The 22,225-nt window shown below is 32.5% G+C and overlaps 1 protein-coding gene across 1 annotated transcript; it reads left to right on the top strand.

Moving 5' to 3' along the window:
* Positions 1–743: 743 nt before the first annotated feature.
* Positions 744–20,009, top strand: LOC129230280 (phenylalanine dehydrogenase-like). Its single transcript, XM_054864679.1, has 6 exons — positions 744–844; positions 6,078–6,199; positions 10,354–10,479; positions 13,137–13,229; positions 17,153–17,259; positions 19,932–20,009. Exons 1-6 carry the CDS (start codon positions 753–755, stop codon positions 20,007–20,009), a joined length of 618 nt encoding a protein of 205 aa, XP_054720654.1. The 5' UTR covers positions 744–752.
* The last annotated feature ends 2,216 nt before the right edge of the window (positions 20,010–22,225 follow it).

The raw sequence follows: 22,225 nt of genomic DNA, 5'->3' as shown, positions 1-22,225 counted from the left end.
AAGTCTTACTCCCTCCATTTTATCTCTTCTCAATGGGTACAACCTCCTATTGTACCTTGAGGCACATCCTATTGTACTATGGGAACCCTTCATGACTCAAAAAACAGCCATATACTTGGATCAATTTTGAACCGAAAAACAAAAAAAAAATTTTTTTTCATGGTGATGAATTAAATTATCAATGATGAATCATAAATAATGAATTATTATTTAACATTTATTGTGGTTAAAAGATTACATCAGATTAGAACATTTTTCCATGTTCCTAAACATATTTTAAGAACCCTTGGGACGTGTAAAAATGTACAATATGTTTGGCTGTCGCGAAGTGCAATCACCACATTGTTTAAGAAAAACCAAAATGGTGATCAATCTAGATGCCTAGTTACCATTAAATCGAGGAGAGAGAGAGCACACACACATAGGCATACAATGCAGTCAAATCCGTACCAGTGAAATATATCTGGATTTTGTATTCTGACTCGAAAAATAGTGAAAACTCTCCTGTCTTGTAGTATTTGTTTTTCATGGTTTCATCAACAATTTTGAACTTTTGAAACTGAAAAAGAAAAAAAATATTTTGATTTTTTTTTTTTTTTTTAATTATTATTATTTTTAAATATTTGAAGAAAAAAGTTCGGGATTCTGAAATTGGAGTGTTATACTGTACTTATATATGTAAATGGCTGCTATATCAATAAATATGCTTAATGTTCTTACCTTTTTCCTTGAAACAGTGTGGGGGCATTAGGATGGTTCCATTCAATTCCATGGAACATTACATATCTGAAGGTTTGCGTCTTTCAAGACGATTAGGCGTCAAATCTGCGTTAGCTGGTTTATGGTAAGTTTAATTTATTTCATTCAAATTGTGACCCTGTCGTTCTTTTGCCAGTTTTGCCATTCTTTTGTTTGTGAAAATTTTAAATTTTAGTTCTCAATGTGTGTTTACAAATTCTGATGCTGCTTATAGTGCTTTAAAAGAAGACCTATTGTTGTTACATATGACTTTGTTGTAATAATGAATCAATGCAATTAAAATAGCTTGAGTATCACACAGTAGTGTAACTATGGGGTGTAGCGCCCCTAGCAAACTAAAGAATTTGCCCCCCCCCCCCCCCCCCCCCAGAGTCGCCCAAGTGAGAAGTCACCAGAGGTCATTGTGACCTCCAATTTCTTTTTTTGAACTTTTTGATTAGTTGATTCGACAAATAGAAGGCCGCATTGTAATTTTTTTTTTTCTTATTTTCTTTTTCGGAATTGTTTACAATGTTTCTTTTCAGTAGATGTTATGTATGTGCCTCTATGGCTCTTTTTCTTACAAGTTTTTTTTTTTTTTTTTTCATTTTTTTTAAAAGCATTTTTCAATTTCTATGGTCAAAAAAAAAAAACTTTTACAAAAATTTTTATTAAACAGTTGAAATGCCGCCCCCTGGCTGCTACGCCCCTGGCAAGAGCCACTCCTGCAACCCCTAGTTACCCTACTGGTATCACATAAGAGTTATGTAGGATAGCAAAATAAAAAACACAGGATCATTCTACGTCAAATCAACACAATTTGAAACAATTTTAGGAACAGACCCACACAGATTTTCATGAAACTTGGTGGTGTCAAAAAAATATAACCTAGTTATTAATGAATTTTTTTTTACTCCTTTAGAAATAAAAGAATTTTTCATTGAAAAATGCTACAGGTAGAATCCATCTCAATTCAACAAGTGGTGTAACATGATGGTCTCAGATTTTTTCGAATTCAACATATGTTAAATTCATAAAATAAGAAATAATGTTTTCTTTTTTTGTTTTGCCAAAAAAAATTCCTAAGCCAAGATACAGGCCACCAAAGATGGCGGTCCCGTCATGATTTCTCAGGTGGGATTTTCATCAAAATCTTTAAAGTACATTATATCAAGTATGGTAGAACATATTTTGTTGCGGTGTGTTTTACTTAAGAGGATATTTTTTATGGTTAAAAAAATATGCAACATTTTGAAAAATGTGTTTTTTTATCCAAGAGTTTTATTTTTTATGAAAACAAGAACGCAGTGTCCTGCCGATTGGCTGCATTTCCCCACGCAACCTTTCAGCGTAGCGCCAAAAGAATCGTTAAGCACAATGCCATTTTGTTCTCACTAAATTCAATGTCCTGAACAAAATGGCGACTCAAAATGAAAATTTGACTACATAACTTAATCAAAAGCATTTTCTGACCACTTGTTGCAATTTTTTTTTTTTTTTTTTGAATTTTCAGGTCTTGCATTGCGTAAAGAGTTCCTTAAAAAACCCAATTTTTTCAAATGTCTCTAAAATCTCTCAAACGAAAAAGTGGAAGTTCTCTTTTCAGGTAAAATAGTGCTCAGTAGTACTAATAAACTGTAAAAAATATTTTAAGCTTTTTTTTTTTTCAAAAGACCGTGGAAAACAAACTAAAGCACATATTTCAAAATATTACATATTTTTTTAAACAAGAAAAAATTTCCTTTTAAATAAAACCAGGGGTGATTGTGTTCCGGTATTTTACCGGATTTCCGGTATTTACATCTTGGTTTCCGGTATCTTCATCTTCGAAAATACCGGAACCATCCTATATTTTCAGAAAAACCCACTTTTGTAAAATTTAGGTCGATGTTTAATGAAACGCTGAAAGTCCAAGTTGAAGACGTTTCGTTTGGTATAAAGCGTAAGCTACCGTCATGTTTTGCAATCTCTATGGTAATTATTGAAGAACAGCTGGGGTGAGAGATGGAATAAAGGCTGGATAAGAAGAGAAAGGAGCGTTACTTGATATTTTTCCCCTTAATATTTTCTTTTCAAGATGTCTAATATCGTTTCTCTGTTGCATATCTTAATATGCAGGTGATGTAATTAGGGTTACCCATTCCCCCCGACTGGGATGGCACCCCTCAATTTTACCAAGCCCCCTTTTCCCTCAAGAATCGCCACCCACTAATAAAAAGACTTAAATTCTTCTAAATTAATTTCTCCAAAAGTTTCTGTGGTATAATCTGCTTCATAACCCCCCCCCCCCCCTCCCGACAGAAACACATGAAAATCCTTGCTGTAACTATATTATTAGATTAAATTGCTAAAATATTTATTCACCAAGATGGCCTATGGCTTTTCTCTGTTGTAGATGCTTATGTAATAGGTTTTACAGTCCCCCCCCCCCCCCCCCCCATTAAATGTTGAATTTAACGACTTTTATGTATCGAAAATATCGATATTTGGAAAGCGATATATCGTGGCATTAAAATTCGGATATCGCCTAGCCCTATTGCGCAGTGATCATAATACATTCTGCCCCTTTTGCCCCAAACTTATTTAATTCTGAAATATTTATGCACTTTTAGAAAATGAATGTAATAAATGGTTAAGGATTCAGATACAATGGAGGAAAATAAAACATTCTTTGAAAAATTTTTAGAAATCAGAAAAATTAAAAGAATTTAATTCTCTTCATGCACATGGACATATTAAGTCCAGTTAAAACTTCGAGTTTTAGCCCCAACAAATAATTATGTATATAAATAATGTGCGCATACACGTAATGTGTATATGTATGCCTATCAAAGCACTTTTTCTTCTTGGAAAAAAGTTCAGGTATTTTTTCATGGAGTCACAATCACCCCTGTAAAACAAACCGCAACAAAAACCGTTCCTGAGATAATGTACTTTAAAGATTTTGACGAAAATCCCAAGTGAGAAATCATGACAGGACCGCAATCTTTGGCAGCCTGTATCTCGGCCCAGGAATTTTTTTGGGCCAAAAAAAAAAACATATTTCTTAATTTATTATGAATTCTGTTGGCCTTCAGGTAGACCAACAGATGTGGAATGGTAAGTTCGTGAGAAATGAAGCAATGGAAACTGAATTTCAATTTAAATAACAATTTATTCAAAACATGTGTAAAATGTAAATAGGCAAAAACAATCAAACATTTATAAAGCATATCCCCTATTAACAATTCAAATATAATTATACCCCCTCCCCCCCCAACAAACAAATATCACAAGATTCAGTTACTTAAAAAAACCATCAACAGTTCTAAAATGTTCCTAATATTTTTTAAGATTTACCCTACGCCATGCCACAATGATGGTAGCTGTCCAGAAAACTATTTAAAGATTCATACCACTGGAAGTCCATACTTTAAACTTGGCACACATAACAACGAAGGCAACATCCATCTGTCTGATGTTCAGACGAGTTGAAAACGTCCACTGGTGGACAGCAGATCAAAATCCATGGTCAATCAATCCCAGGCACACCCATGCCACAGAAGAGGCAGCACAGGAAAATATTTGCCCAGCTTCAAGCAAAACAGGAACCTTCCATTAGCAGAGGCAGCCTCACCATATAGTGGATTCAATCCAGTAACTAGCGACTCCATAATCGGGTATATGCCAGACGAATCTTCCAGCCCTGTTAGGCCTAATACTTAAAAAAACATCAACTCTTCAAATTTATATTCCTAAAAAAAACTCCTTCATTACGTGTAGGGTGCTGTTTTAGAACATCCTGCACTTTTAGCAGGCTATCGAATCTTGTTACTACATATCTCAAAACCTCCACGTCCTCTGCCTGGATAAATCAATCTATTGAGCACACATGCTCAAATCAAAACACACCGTCTGCAGAATGGAACCAAATCATAAGAGGACGATTGATTGATTTACTTTCTATTTAAACCATCTCTGTTACCCCCAAGCAATGACGTGACGTCGTCAAAATTTACATCTGTTGCATCTCAAAGCAACTCACAGTTAATCCTTTTAACTGTTGCTATTTCTTAAATTTACTTTCTTGACTGCTACTAGCAGAAAGATCCTCAACTCTTGAGGCCTGACGTCTCATCCGCCGATGGGCGAAACACGTGATTGGCTTGTTGGGTGTTTAGTCACTGGGGATTTCTATACACTCTGGGTTTACGCACGCCGGTCTTTCAACGACATTTAAAACAGGAATGTGTTTCTAGGATGGTTTGAGTGAACAAGTAAGTTTTAAACAATTAAAATACATTCAAGCTTTTTATGAAATTGCTCTAAGAACAAAAAAAAATATAGGCTTATGCCAACAAATTCTAACACATGTTAAATTCAAAAAAATTGGAGACCATCATGTTATGCCCCTTGTAATTGAGATGGATTCTACCTACAGTTTGATATGGCTAATCATTATTTTCTCATAACTAAAAAAGATAAGAGTCTTGGTTTAAAGTTCTTTTAATGTGCTTTTTAGTTTGATGTGCAAATCAATAAAATAAAAAATTCTGCCATTCCAGAGTGGAGGGCCAAAAATCTGCACAATTTGGAAGAAATGGTTGTGTGGAATTCAGGCTGTAAACAAATTAGCTTTAAGCTTGCGTTTGACGAGCTCGGCCGGTAGCGACCGGTCGGTTGACCACATGACAGCTAATGACATCAACACAATGCTAAAGCATTTGAGCTCAAGTCATTTTTTGTCATGTGATCAACCACCGGTAAGCTACCGGTCAATCAACAAATGCAAGCTAAGTGATACCTTAAAATACAAAAATAAAACAGTAATTAAAATCTTTGAAATATTTATGTAATATTTCATAGGCAAATTAAATTTTTTATAATCATAATAAATATAATCATGTAAAATGTCCAAAATCATTCACATTTGGCTTTTACATGCTGGATCCTTTGTATTTTTTTCTTATTGTTTTGTTTTTTTCTTTCTTTTTTTTTTTTTTTTTGATGCTACATGTCAATAATAGCATTTTGCTGTAACTCTGCAGCAATATTTTAGCATCTTCTTTTGGTTTACAATATTTCTGATGATTTCTTCATTAGTACACAATATAATCAAATGAGAAGCCACAGTGTTTTTCCCAGAATTACTAACTTCTGCTTACCTTTAGTTATTACTCTCAATGTAAATAATGTTGTGAACCATTCGTTATATTGCAATATATGAAGTTGTTAAGGTTTTAAAAATTAAGTTCAATAACATAGAAAAATTGAATGTTCTTACATTTCATTACACTGCAGGAGAGATGGTTAAAGTAAGATTTTGAGTATGTTAAGGCTAAACTTTTTTTTCTGTTTAGGGTCAGCGGTGGGAAAGGTCTGATATCTGAGCCAGTTAGTCGTCTACATATACAACCAGAATTTCGGCAGAAAATATTTTATGATTATGGCGACTTTTTGTCATCGTTAAATGGATGCTTCAGTAAGTATTGTTTATTTTTGTAATCTAATATATACAGTGCAATGTAGTGTGGTGTACACTACATTGTTAAAAGCATCAATTTTTGGTAAATATTACTAAAACAGATTAAACTCTCTTTCGTAGGTAATAACTTTTTATCATCTTTCTCAAAAAAGAATATTTTTTGCAGTATTATAAGTGACATAACATATGGCTGTGTATTTTAAAAATTCATTAACTGTTCTGACCCATGAATTTAAAGGATTTATTTATTCATTATACAGTGAAACTTTCGTAAGTTGAACTTCAATGAGCCCAAAACTTCTACAAACCGAAGTGAACCTTGATTCCCGTTCAACTGAATGGAGAATAAATGTTGTATATTTTCAATAAGCCCAATTTCATTGAGTCGAAATATTCGATAAGCCAAATTTTATTTCGTTGCTTGCGCAACTCCATAAGTCAATTTTTTCTCTCCAAAATAGTATAAACGAAAAGAAAGAAATTGGTGCCATTGTATCACAAAGTGTCGAGACGAAGTGAATCTAAAAAATCTATGACATTGATTTACAAAATGAGTGGAGCTTTTTACTATAGAAAGAGCTCTTACTAGGCACTATGCTTTTTACAAAATAAAATCCAACACAGATTTTATGGATTTTTTTCCAGTTGATGATGGAATTTAAGTCACGAAATACTTGACTGATGAAGATATTTTGTCATGTATGAGAGAAAATAGCGACAGACTCGGTGAGAGGCCATGTCAGCCTAGTCGGAAATTAGGGGCCCGGGTCTTAAGGGTGTCCTGCAACACCGATGTCAGAAGAAAAGAGAGAGAAAGAAAAATAGGAAAATGAAAAAAGAAAGAGAAAAAAATACAAAGGAAGGAAAAGGGGAGAAACAAACAAACAAAAAAAAACTCCGATCGAAAATAATAAAACTTATTTTTCGCCTGAGTGTTCGCAAATAAACAAATGTTCTATTCTCACTGATGATTCGGAAGGTGAAAATGTATGGTGAAATGAACGTCGATAGTTCCATGCATGCAACCTTTTGTAGATAAATGAAAACAGATTCGCCCCACACCCCCGTGCCAAAAAAGAACGATCATAAGCAATCATGAGAGGGTGTTGAATTGAGCATTGCAAATAGTATTACTGACATCAGAGACAAGTTTACACTCTTATAGGCCCGTCACAATGTATTTTCGCCCATCTCCCTGTCTATCTCTAAAATAAATTGCTATACTTTTAAAAATGAACTTTTCATAACTTTGATCGTTAATAAAAGAAAGGAAGATCGAAGATTCTTCAAAGTGTTGTCCTCAGACGTTAGACATAGCATTGTAAAAAAAACATTTTACGTACTTGCCAACTCTACTGTTTTTAACGGGAGATTCCCGTTTTTTGCTTCCATCTTCGGATGTCCCGTTTTTTCAGTCAATCATCAAAAAGTTTCACCTTCTTCTCAATAGATGCCCCCCTTTTCTGGTCTACCAATGACAGGGAATAAGAAGTTTTCCAATTAATAACTCATTTAGTAAAAATAGAGTAACAGATTTTGTTTCAGTGATAAAATAAGTAGTTCATTGTATTCAGAAACAAAAAATATTTTCATTTGAACTTTTCTTTTTATCTGCAAAGTCCGGTTGAAGTGTTATAGCCTGTTTATGCTTCCTTTCCGTCAGAAAAAATTGAATATTTTTAGTTTTACAAAGAAAAGTTTTAACTATATTTAATCTAGTTTTAAATGCTATTCATTATTCATGATAACTACCACTCAATGCTGATCTTGTAGCTTTTAATCATATTTGTAACTATATTCAGTAAGTTACCGCCCATTAGCCAGGGCTAAGGCAGAAATACATGAAATACACCGCCAGCTCAGTCAATTTCAGCTGAGAGGACTCAATTTAGTCCTCTGGAATTGATTGAGCTGGCGGTGTATTTCATGTATTTCTGCCTTAGCCCTGGCTAATGGGCGGTAACTTACTGAATATACCTGCAGGGCCAGCTCTAGTAGTTCTGCCACCCTATGCAATATTGACAAATGCCGCTCCTCCTCCCATTGAGTAATAAAAATAAGGATATTTTAATAAAATAAGAATGATAGTGAAATGTTTACAATTAAAGGGAGTTTCTAATTAAATTCCAAACTGGGTTTTTCATATCCAAGCACTGGTACGTACTTTAAATTATATTTTTAAATCATTATAGTAGTGCATCTTATGGCGCCAAAACAGATATTAATATTTTAAAAGGATTTTTAAATTGCGCATTTTGCCACCTCTGAAAGTAAATTAAATTTCTAGTTAAATTCCGAATTTTGTTTTGCATATCCAAGCACTGGTACACTCTAAGTTATTATTATTCATATTTTTTTAGCATTGAAGCAGTGAATCTTATGACACTGAAACAGATATTCATACTCTTAAAAAAATTTAAATTTTGAAATCTGCCGCCCTAGGCGGCCGCCTAGGTGGCCTACCCCAAGAGCCAGGCCTGTATGCCTCCGCATACAGGCCTGGCTCTTGGGCCTGTATGCCAGGCCTGTATGCCTTGCCTTCAATCTTCGAGTTGAATCGAACCATTGCTTCAATCACTCATCTTTTCAGTGCTAATTCTGTATTAGCTACCAGTTTGTTTGGTACTCGAGGCTTCCTTAAGAGGTTTTCCACCTCCAAGCTAAGTCACTTCCTATGCCGGGTTGATGAGTGCTAATAAGTACGAAACTGCAGTCCTCGACTGGAATTGATTGAGCTGGTGGTGTATTTCATGTTTGCAACTGTTTATCATGTATTTTATTTCACAAAGATGTTTTATTTACTTACAGTAAACTCCTGATTATCCGCAAAATAGGGTGGCACAGTTGCGGCGGATAATCCAAATAATAGGTTAAAAAAATTATGCAATTATATACAATAGCTAAAAAATATGAATAACACTTATACAAACATCAGGCCCAGCTCCTGGAGTAGGCGACCTTTAGGGGCGGCAATTTTCGAAATTGAAACGTTTTTTTAAAGTATGAATGTCTGTTTCAGCGCTATAAGATTCACTGCTTCAATGTTAAAAAACAAATAAAATTTATGGTCCTTATTTATTTATTTTTTATGGGGTAAAGCACTGTAGCCTGTTAGTGCTTCCCCTCCCTCAAAAAAATATGAATATTTTTAGTTTTACAAAGAAAAATTTGAAATACATTTAATCTAGTTTTTTCTAATGCTGTTTAGTATTCATGATAATTGTCACTCAATGCTGATATTATAGCTTTTAACCATGTTTGTAGCTGTTTATCATATATTTTATTTCTTAAAGGTGTTTTATTTATTCATTTATTTATATTGTGGGAACGCCAAAATTTCCTCATTGTTTTATTAAACTTCATATGTATTTTGGAAATTGGGTTGTTTTGTGGAAAAAAAAACTTATTTTGTTTTATCGTAGAATTTATTCATCATTATTTTACAGTTTCCTAATTTTTGTGCATATAATTTCTGTTTTAAATTAATACTATAGTAGAACCTCAGTTATCCGGGTCTTCAGTTAATCCGAATTAACTTTGTAGAGTTGTTAACAAGTTTTATGTTCACATAAATATTAATTTTAGTTATAATAGCTGAACTATGTATAAGTGTGCCAAACATTCTCCTCTAGATTAAATATACAACTTCTGTGCAGATTGTGCCCAAAATTATAAGGTCATTCCACTGTATTTGACTAAAATGTCTCATACTTACTGCTAAACTTTGAAATATTTATATTTTTTAAACTAAAACTACAAGTAGCAAAGTTTTCTATAATTTTTGGCTCGCATTTATATTTTTACAGGAGAAAAATATAACTTTTTAACATTATGTACTGATAATTTCATAGCCAAACATTGTAATCTGCTTGGTAATCTTGGAGGGTCAGTACGACACCACAGCTGCTTAATTGTAAATTATAAAGTGTTTGTGCCAAACAATCCTATGTAATTTTTTTGCAAACATTGTTTTTTACTATAGTAAAAGATACAGCTGCTTATTTAAGAATTTGTTTTGTTTATTACCCATATTATTCGGATTTTCATTTATCCGTATTGCCTTTGGTCCCAGTTAGTTCGGCCAAACAAGATTGTTATGTACATATATTTTGTAAATAATATTGTGAAACCTATTTAATCTATCTCTTCAGTTGCAGGAATGGATACAGGTGTTAACACTTTTGATCTTTTTAATGCTCATACTCATTCAAGGTGGATTGTATCAGGACCAGAAGATATTGGTGGTTCTGGAAATGCAGCTAATTTACTTGCAAAAGGTTAATATTAATTTTAATGAATATTACCATTTGCCTTTGAATTCTTTCTTTATAAAATGCTTTTCCTTATTATTTTATTTTTCCATGCTAAATTTAAAATTTCCATGAATGTGATTTCAAAAGTTAATTTACCTCATTGTACTCTGAAAAGCATATCATAGCAAAATAAAATTGACTGCAAAAAAGAAATATTTAAGCATAAAACTTATCTGGCACATTTGTTTTCTATAACAGTGCGCTGTAGACTCTTGCTACAAAGTGATTTGACTTATGCGAAATGGCTGTAACGCGATTTTTTCATGAGTAACAAATTTTAGGACTAATTCAAATTCCTTGCCCTGGACTAAAAGATTTTTCGAAGGGAATTGCAGTACTAAAGTAGCTTCGTTATTCCTTTCAAAGTATTGGTTTCAAGAGTGGACTTTCCTCCGTTCAACAATACTGACAGTGGATGTTCCCACATCGTACTAATCTTAACATTGCTTAGTTAAGTGCATTGAGTTTCAGTTACCATTCTGCATTTTTCATTAATTTTTTCATTTTTAACGTGAAAGGTGATGAAATGTAACAGCACCTAAGCATGCTATTTTATCTAAAATTCGTGAAGAATAAACCATCATCATCTTCATTTTTTAAAGTATAAATATAAATAGTCTACCTTCTGTACAGTTCTAATATAGTGCAGCATTTATTACTACTGCATACTGAACTTACCTTACTGTTTTCTTTGTGCTCCTCCCTCTTGTTGATTTTGTACATCATAATAATATTTTATGTTGAATAATACAGCTTTTTAAAAAATATTGTAAAAATTCTGTTCCTTATGTAATAAACGGTAATATGTACTTAAACTGGTGTAAAAGGGTTTTTGCAAATGTCAAAAATTATTTAGCATGTTAATACAAAAATTTGTATACATAACTTTTACACTACATGAAGTTTTGACTTTTTCTGGGAGTTTTGGGATGCATCCCTCATGTAAGTCGAGACTCTAGTAGCTATTTTGCTTTTTGTTGATTCACATAAAACTGGTAACTCTAAATAGAACACTGTCCCTTATTATATAGTTTATTGTCTCTATTGAGCCTAAATGCTGAATAAGTTTGTGAGGGAATGTCAAAATAACAGAGATTCCTTTCAGTCTATCACTTACTGAATTATTTTGATAAAATTTTATCTGCATGCAGAAAAATTGCACTGATATAAAAGTCAAAACTGGTGTATCGAACTAATTGAACTCCGCTATTGTAATCATAGTGATGTCAGAGCCTCTGACGTCACTGCGGAAAATATCCTCTCAGAACAGAGCAGATTTGAACGGACTCCGGAGATGTTCACATTGGCAACACATTCTGTATTATGTATATAGTCAATGTATTAATTAGAACAGTAAAGTCTAGTATTATAATGTCTGAATGATCAATAACCCATTACATGTCCCAGCAAGCATAGGTTCCATAAAAGAAACCATAACGAAAACTATATTTTAAATAATGGCGCTATAAAAGAATTTTCAAAAAACGGAAATTAGGACGACTGAGAATTACTGTATTAACATACTTCGTTAAGCAGGTTTGAGATAGGGTAATAATTGATGAGAAAGTCACCACCTTAAGCCAGGGGCTTGCATGAAAAGTAACAATGGCTTCAGATCTTTATATTAATAAACATATCTATTTAACATACCTTAAAATCTAAGTACTTCAATTTTATTTTTATTTTTTACAGTTTGGTAGATGAATTTTAAATATCTTGCAGATCACTAATGTTTGTTTGTTATTTAACAGAAAGTTTTTACTGCTTCTAGCTGTAGTTGTCAGTTCCGAAATTCTCAAAAACTTAGTAATTAATTACAAAAATTTAAAAACAATAGGCACAGAGAGAAAAAGACGAGACACATAAAATTCTTTTAGATCTATTAATATTTTAATGTAAATAAATTTATATGTCTTGTCTTTTTCTCTCTGTGCATATTGGTTTTTCAACCTCAACTTAATCAACTTAAACATTTTTAATGTATTGAATCTCAATGTTTGAAGACTCAACTGTATTTTGTAAGGAAATATTTAAAAATATTATGTTTGGGGAATGACTAAATTCTCTCTAAAATGTTATGTCACAAGTATCTATGCAAAACTTTCAGAACGTCTCTGAAAAGCAATACTAAGCATGACCTTAGGGGCTTACTCCCTCGATTCCCTTTGAGAGATTTCAAAATATACTTTCGCCAGAAATCCTTAATCAAGCATAGCAATTATCAGGAAATTTCTGAAAAGAGTTTTTGTTTTAATTAGGAAGTAATTCAGAAAAATTCATCTTTCTCTGGTTCAGTAGTGCAGACAGGATTTACCTTCTGGGAGGGGGGGGGGGATCAACAAGTACTTAATAAACTATTAACATAACATACTACATGAACATAAATTATGTTCATGTCTACTATACATGAACATAAATTACTGTACTAAGATTGGCAATATATGTTAAAACTAAGGGCTTTGGAGCGTTTGCCCCTCCCATTTGCTGTTCTGTCCCACTTATTATGCAAAAATTGCATGCTAATTTAGGTATTTATTTGAGTATTCAGTGAGCTATATATCAATATGCTCCATTTTTTAAAGTTTTCCTCTTATAATGTTGTCTTTTTTGTAATTTCAAAGGTTTATTGTGTGCAATGGAAGCTGCTTTAAATTACCTTGGAGCAGGCAATCTCAATGGCTTGAAAGTTGCTGTTCAAGGAGCTGGCGGAATAGGTTATTTGAATATTTTTTATGCAGATTTGAATGAAAAACTTCTTTATTTTTAAACTCTTAAATAATGTAAATTATATGTGCATGACATTGAAAAAGTTCTTAACTTTTGTAGGTAATGGATTAAAATGACCTTAATATTTTCATTAAAAGTACCAAAATGAATGATGAAATAGGGTGTGATGAATCTCATTTTCATGCCTTTATGTGCCCCATGTTTTTTTATTTCATCCACTTCCTTGATTCATTCAATTCCCCTTTCGTAAAAATTAATTCCAAGTGTAATTGCAAATGTATTTGCTCCGAGAAATGTATTCCAACCTAACTGCTGACCGCAAATGCGAATCAACGAACGCAATAAGTAAACAAAATGGCGGTAGCTCATAACGCTGGGAAAATTCATCATATGATTATCTGTTATTTTATTGACATTTTGAATAAAGTATTTTTTAGTTGTGACAAAAAATCGACATCTAAAACAGCAATTTTTTAATTAATAGTTCTTCAATGTTCTAATATTTGGGTATTTCTGTTCTTTGCAGAAAAATCGCCAAGCAAACCTCTATTGGCGACAACTCACAGCATACGATAAGCAAAGAGTTACTAGCGGGGAATTCCCCTTTTGCCAACTGCCTTAGTTTTGGCGACTTTATCAACTTGTTGGCAAAATAGACAGGTTTTCTTCGCATTCTGCAAAACCATAACAAAATTTTATTTGAAGACCAGTATATAAAGCCATTCAAGTACTTCATTAATCCTCTCTATTTTCAATTGTAAAATTTAAAAGAGAAATAAAATTTTTGTTGGAAAAGTTCGAAAATTGCGAAATTTACATTATGGCGATGTCCAAAATCTGTTACCTGCCAGACCGATTATTAAATTTGCTAATTAATATTTTTTATACTTGCTGTCTTTTAATGTTTATATATGATATCCTAGATGTACATACTATGCAATAAAAACAAAATTGATGTCAAATCTGAAAATTGACAAAATTCTTCAGAATTAACTTTTGCTTCCACCTTATGAGAGCTACTCCTTGTATAACAGGAACTATTTTCTTTGATTGTATGTGTGTGTAAGTAGGCCCGAGTTGATGCAAATCAATCTCTAATTGCATCACTACATTTTTTTTTTATGAATTCTAATGACTTGTTTTTATTGCAGTTACAAACCTATTCAGCTTGTGTGTGTGTGTGTGTGTGTGTGTGTGTGTGTTTGTTTGTTTAGGCTGTTCTGTTTTATCCATTAGTTGTTAATCATCTTTGAAAATTCCTTTTAGTAACTAAAGATAACAGCCCTGTTAGAACTTAATTTTTTGGCCAAAATATAGAATTGATTTCTTTGAAATTTAAAAATTCTGAAATGTTTACCAATATTTTCTAGAAAAGAGGATTTGCTTTTTTTATAGTTCTATTGCCTTACTAATAGGCGTTGACAGGGGAGAGATGGATGAATGTTTAATGAACAAGCTTGAAAAAACCACTAATAAATGACTATGTCCAGTTGCTTATGTGATGAACTTTTTATTATGTTTATTAGCCATTACCACTGCCCTAGCCAACAGAAAAATGCATTATTCTAAAATACAATATAACCAAGGTTATTAAAAATAATGACTCTTCTAACTTCCAATTAACTGATGTGTGCCTAATGTAAGAGATAAACTAAATATTTCCATGTGTGTATGTTTGTGTGTGTGTGTGGTTTTTTTTCTTTTGATGGTGAAAAAGGAATAAAAACAAAAACTAAAAGTTAGTGTTTTTTGTATCTTGAACATGTATGTTGAACAAATCTACAGTGAGTATAAAATCTATTTAAAACTTTTTACCTGTTGCATGGACTTGAATTAATTACTTTTTGAAAAAGACAAAGTAACAATTGAGGCAGTGAAAAGTAAAGGGATGTAAGTGCCAAAAATTAAAAATTTGGAGATAACCATTGCAAAGGAAAGGTGAACCTCTCTTCTGTTTTGGTGCAAGTTGTACTACTAGTAGCCCAGGTAGGTGGTGCTGTACAGAATCATTCAGAAAAAAAATCCAATGAAAGCCTACCTAGAAACTTGAAACGGGTTTTTTCTCAAGACTTGAAAATGTTCACTTACGTCCCTTTGTTTCTCATTTCCTCAATTGAGAAAATTTTACTTTTTAATCAACAGTTTCCAATGAAGTTTATTTCCACAAAGGTTACAAATAAGTAGATTCGTATACTCAAAATCTCATCTAAATGGCAAATGCTATACTGGCTTTGCTTTTGGAGAAAAATGTTTACTTTAATAAGAGTAAGCTGAAAAAGTATTAACATTATATACAATGATGTTGCTGAATGCACAAAACCAAATTGCTTGCCTACATATTCAACTCTACACAAGCAAAAAGTAAAATTAAATTTTAAAGTAGTATAGTGAGCGCTGGGTAGTTGAACTGGTGGTTTATTGAATCAGCCACTTTAAAGAGTCAAGGCCTCGAAAACAGAACAAAATCTAACTTTGACGTTAATAAAGTGCTGGATATTTGAATCAAACAATCCATTGAAATGAATCAAGGGTATGTGCTAACCATTTCTCATTTGACTAACCATTTGTTAATATTGGAGCAGGGAGGTGTGAATTCAGTACTATGGGTAGTTTCATGACAATGAAGAAAGAGTGACTAACTTAACTACTACCTGTTTTTAGCATTCAACGGCAAATACATTTTTAGAAGAAAATAAGTAATAATTTGAATTTTGTAATTGCTTTTTCATGCTGTTTTATGAAAAAAATCCTTAAGTAACCAAAGTGAATGTTCTTGTTGTCGTGTATGGCAAAGTGCAAGGTGAGAAAAAAAAAAAAAAGGAAGATAAAATTTAAATATTGCCAAAGGCATGAATCACAGCCTTGGCAATTTCAACGGCTTTATCTGAGTACAAAGTGTCCATGTTGCAGTCATTGTCTATTTTGAAAAGGACACGAACAATGGAAGGGCAGATAAAGAGGTGTTTGGGATCCAGTTGTGTGCTTGCATTCCTCATATGTCCTGCAACCGTCAAACAGGATCTTCATGCCCCTTAAAGTGCATTACCCTCAGTCTTGTTATTGTTGTTGTAATTTCTTTGCTTTAATTCAATTCTGGCAGCAAAAGTTTTTTTTTTGGGGGGGGGGGGCATGGGAAGAGCTTTTGTTTTGCGATTGTGTTGGCATCAAAAACCGAACATTACAGGCTGGGCTGGAGTGTTCTGGCTTCATTGGCAAGAGAATTTGCCACCTCATTCCCCTTCGATGTCAACAAGGAATCAAAGTAAATGTTTTGAGTAATTGGCATACTTTTAAGGATACTTTAATCTAGTATCCTTAATTGTTAAAGGAATGTTTAATTTTACTTTAATCTAGCATCCTAAATTTTTCTTTAATCTAGTATCCTTTATTCAGTTCTCTTATATGCAATTTCACATTTAAAAAAAAAAAAAAAACTACACTTTTTTGCTTTATTGAATCAGTTTCTTTTTTGAATCGAAACTGTTTAAAACAAACATGATTCAAATAATTAGCAGTCACTGTACTTTGTTTTTGTTAGTCATTGCACAGTGTTATCAGATCACAAAATTTATAACTTACATCAGTGGATTAAGAAGTATTTTGATAAACTGTTTTGTGAAATTAATAACCTGTGGCACAACTTCTTGATCACACATTGTTTGTTGTCAGACGATATATATTATTTTTTCATCATAATTACTAATTAGTAAAAATATTGCTCAATAAAAGGCATTTTGCAGATATGCTATTTATTTCTATTTGCAAATGTTGTACCTCTTAGCTTCAAAATGTTCTTTCCTTTGTTATTCATTATTTATTAAGAAATATAATTTACTGTTTTGAATTTTATAACTCAGATTAATACAAATTATGTCTCGGAATAAATGTGCTAAATTATCTTTTATTTCAGGTTTAGCCCTTACGTCAGGTTTGCTTGAAAGGGGTGTAACTCATGTTTACGTTACTGATACTAGTAAAAAAAGTATTGATGATCTTCATGATGCTTTAGTTTCTAAGGTGAGCTGTGTTTGAAATGTTTTTAAATCACTTGTAAATAGCACCATGTGAAGTTTCATGGCTCAAAAGAATTACGTGATCTAGTTTGAATAATGAAAATGATGTATTTATGTTTTTGTCTGTTTTTGTCTCTGTCTTGTACTTGTTCATATGATAAATTAGCAATTATAGTGTGACTGTCTCAAAATGGCATTTGGTCACACCTCGTTTCAGAAAAGACCATTTTCATAACGAGCTAGGGGGAAATGAAGAATGAAGAATGAAATGCAAAATTGGAATTTTAATAAGGAACTCAAAGCTTAATTTTTACTCTTGCACCAATTAAAAGCAGTTATTGCAGCACTTTAAACATTTCAGTAATAACTAACCATAACAAAAACATATTAGCAGTACAACTTCTTTCATTGAACTCCTTCTTAAAATCTTAAGTATTAATCATCAAAGTTACATATGTTAATTCTTTATGACAATGATGAACATCAACAGACCTGAATCAGCAAGTGATGAATTAAAACTTAAGTTATCTCACTCGAGGTATTTAATGCAATTTCAACTGAGTCAAGTATATGAAGCAATAAAAGCAACTGTAAATTTTGTATGGTTCACTAAAGCGCCTCGTTTCAATACTTTGTATAGTCAAAATGTTGAAAAAGTCTTAAGGATAGCAAATATCCTTTCTTTTCACAATAGGAAAATATGTTTCATAATCTAAGATGACAGAAGCATAATTTCTTTTCAAAGGCTTGTTTAAAAAAGGCATTTGTTATGATTTGCCAAAATATCTTTAGACTCATATGTATGGTAATGTACTCTATCAATTTTAATGTAATGATTTTTTTTTCTGCCTACGTCACAGATGGTTGGCAGGCGCCAAGTTGTCACAGTCGCACTATACCAGCTACAACCTTTGACTCTTAGGTTTTACTTTTTTTCTTTTCACTTGATATGCAGTTGTCCAAAAAAGATCTTTACCATTAGAACATTAGTAACCAGGAATGTGCCAGCTGTGCCAATTGAGTCAAACTGCTCCAAAAGACCGCTAAATGGGCTTCTGCGCCAAAGTTGGACAAACTTGCGCCAAAAATGCGATTTTGCGTGTAATGTTGCAGTTTCTTCAACATATTTGGCAGTTTTTACAAATTGTCATCAAGTTTGTGCATTTGTAGCTCCTTTTTACGATTTTTTTTTTTTTTTTTTTGACTTAGTTTCGATTTTTTGCGCATTTCAAAATCCGATTTCATCTGCTTTTAAAAAACTCGATCTTTTTAATTTATTATGTAAAACTAAACTATTTCTTTGACTTTGGAAATTTTGTATTGACTGTTAATTTTAACCATTCTTATCTTTTGATTTTAGAAGAAGTGGACTTGTAAGTTCGTCTTCTTACCATGCCCACTCGAAAATGTCAATTCAGTTGCATCCAAATTGATTTAAGCCAATGCCATCTGTAAAAAATAATTTTGTACACCAGTTTTAAATCTACGGTTTCTTAAGATTTTAGTACAGAAAGTTGCTCTCTAATTTTGGTTAGAGACACTTAACATAGCAAAAATCAGAGAATTTTAATGCTCTGGTAATGAGTATGCAAATATTTCAAGTTGTTTGGATTCAGGCATTTTTTTCCCATATATTCTTAGCTTCTCTTAACATTTTTATTTATTTATGTATTTTTTTTTTTTTTTTTTCAAAGTTTTCATGTATTTTTCACATGTATTGTAAAATTCCTTTTCTTATGACATCATTTCTCAAAATCTTTTTTTTTTTTCATTGTAATTTCATTATTAATTTTGTGATCAAATATCAAACTGTTAAAAATAAAAGGTTTTAATGTTGCCTTTGCTTAATCTTTAGATTTGTTAATCAAGTTGTTCATTATATAAAATGTATGCCCCTATATATATATATATATATATGTGTATATATATATATATATATATATATATATATAAGTATATATATATATATATATATATATACAAAATACAAAAGTGACGACCAGCAACAGGCTCTGGGCCCAGCTAGACTGGTCCTAGTCAATTTACAATCCCCAGTGAAGATGAATGGCCTTCTTAAAAGTGTCTACTCCCATGCTCATTACCACCTCTTCCGGTAAGCTGTTCCAAGGTTCCACAACCCTGTTAAAATAATAATTTTTCCTAATATCCATGTTAGCCTGAGATTTAAGTAGCTTAAAACAATGACCCCTTGTTCTGTTTTCAGTGCTAAACTTCAGCCCCGTAACATCTTTCATTTTAATAAATTTAAACAGCTGAATCATGTCCCCTTGGTCTCTTCTTTGCTCAAGACTGTACATTTTAAGCCTTCTAAGCCTGGAATCATAATCTAAGTGGGAAAGTCCACTTATTAGCCTTGTAGCCCGCCTTTGAACCCTTTCCAATACATTAATGTCTTTCTTAAGATAAGGAGACCAAAACTGAACAGCATACTCCAAATGGGGTCTTACCAAACTTATATATATATATATATATATAAGGCCAAATGTAATTAAATAACTTACAAAACCAAAAAAACAAAAGAAAAACAAAAAGATTATTTTATAACTGAGGTAAAGTTTTTAAATTTAACCATTCTTTTTGCTTTTTTCTAAATATTTTTTTAGCCTTTTTGAATATGCTTTTGAGTTTTATAAAGCAAACAAATTTTAAAAATAGGTATCAAAGCACTATAAAACTCCATGGTGCCTGAGGGTGCCAAACCCCATCAAAAATATTCTTGAGGGGGCAGGATAGAGCTCCCCCCCCCCTCCCCCAATAAATCAAGAAAATTATTAGTTATGTTATGCTTTCTAAACTCAGAAATTTATCTTTTATTTTCCTTGTTTGAAAATAGTTTACCTTGTAAAATACATTCGGTCATGAATTAAAACAAATAATTATTACAGTAGTAAGCAGATTAACTGAAAACGAGTGGTGTGAATAAAATGATAGTGTTACATTGCTGCAAGCACACTTACAATTTGTCCAAGTGTGCGAACTTGCAGGTAAGTCTGCTAGTCCAGGATCTGAAGGGGGTTGAGCATACATGGAAAGGCTGACGCAATATTATTTCTGATTATTGTTACAGGCACGATGGTGATTATGAAACCACATGTCGTCGCCCCCCTGGGTGGTCGACAACCCAGGGGGAGGGGGAAAGCAGTGGGGGGAGCCGTTTGTTAAAACACTCATAACTCGCGAACTATTTGAGATAAAACACTGAAAAAAGTGTCAATCGACGCAACAAAACAAGGGCTTCATAAAAGCTAAATATGATTATGGACCTATCTTTGTTGGTTTCTGAGTAAAATTCCATTTTTCGCAAACAAGCTAATTTTTGAATAAAATGTGCAAAACAAACTTTTTTTGACCAAAATAAATTTCAAATCAAAATTGTTTGATTTTTTTTTTCAAATAAAGTCCTAAATATCATTATTCAGTTTGTTAAAACTATTTAAGTACTGTTAACGGGTTGAAAAACAAAATGACAGTAGCAAGCTCGAACACTATCCGTATTAGAGTTCAAGATCTGAAGGGGGGTTTTGAGCATGCATGGAAGACCTGATGCAAAATTATTTTTGATTATTGTTACAGGCACTATAGTGATTATGAAAACACATGTCATCGTCCCCCCCCTCGGCGGTCGACATCCCCGGGGGAGGGGGAAAGCAGTAGGGGGACGCAGTTTACTAAAACACTCATAACTCGCGAACCGTAGGAGGTAAAGCACTAAAAATGTGGCAACAGTTGCAACAGAACAAGGGCTTGAAAAACCTAAATATGTTTATAGTTCTATCTTTGTTGCTTTATAAGTAAAATTCCTTTTTTAGCAGCCATGAAAAAAATTGGAATAAAATACGAAAAGCTTTTTTTCCAAAGATAAGTTATTTTTTAAAATTATTTAACCGTTTAGGGAATCAAGAAAATCTGAAACTTCATCATTCAGTTTGTTTAAAACTACTTAATTATTACCAACGTGAGCGTTAAAAAGCGAAATAGAAAATGCAAGCCTGCCTAAGTTAGCGCATTGAATAAAACGGCAGTATGCTAAGGAGAAAAAAATAGCCTTATTATCCTTATGACGAACTATTCATTCTTCAGTTTACAAACTTATCCTAATTGCAAAGTATTCAATTATGGCTTTAATTTTGTTACATACTGCTTTAAATTTGAGAGGAACTAGGGAACCAGGCCCACAGTAGTTTCAATTCAAATGTAATTTTTATTTATTTCTATTAATTTATACTTCAATTTGCACAAAAGAGTATTGCGGGTATTGTTTTGCGGATATTGTTTTTTATAATTTACTCAACAAAGAACAATGATACAAGAAATAATATGTTCTAAATAAATATAAAAAAATGAGAAGCATCTTTGAGCTTTTATGGGAACGAATATGAATATATAATTATGCACAAGAGTTCTAAAAAACTAATTAAATAAAATTAGTAAAATAATGTGTATTACAAAATAATTGCAGAATATCAATATGCATACATAAAGCATTGATATATCAGAAATTCTGAAAGCTAGATGATACACTTTTTGTTGACTTGTAATTGTTCTGTTGAATCGTTCTCTTCCGAGTATTTTGTAGTTCATGGGTTTTTGCTTTAGTCTTAATAGCACAGTATTTACAGCAAGATGAATTATTAATAAAACATTTACAAGATTATTTACAGTTCTTGCCTGCGCAGAGTGGAATTAAACTCTGTGGTAACACTGGCTGCATCATAAGGTGTGGGAATTCGTTTTATTTTTATTCAAGTGAAACCCAAACTTGGTTACATCTAAAGGCACTGCTAAGGTACAGGGGAATTGATTCAATAGTACAGTTGAGCAATACTTCTTAGCGCATGTTGGAAAGAATTGCAGGAGCATGGTAGAGAGCTGATATCATATTTATTTCTGATAAAATGACAAGAAATTATTGTGTGTAATGGTTGCATTCGCAAAGAAATACCTATTTT

This window comes from Uloborus diversus, chromosome 9 (genome assembly GCF_026930045.1).
Source record: "Uloborus diversus isolate 005 chromosome 9, Udiv.v.3.1, whole genome shotgun sequence".
Taxonomy (NCBI): domain Eukaryota; kingdom Metazoa; phylum Arthropoda; class Arachnida; order Araneae; family Uloboridae; genus Uloborus; species Uloborus diversus.
Note: the sequence above shows the minus strand (reverse complement) of the source record. Positions and strands in the feature narration are given on the sequence as shown.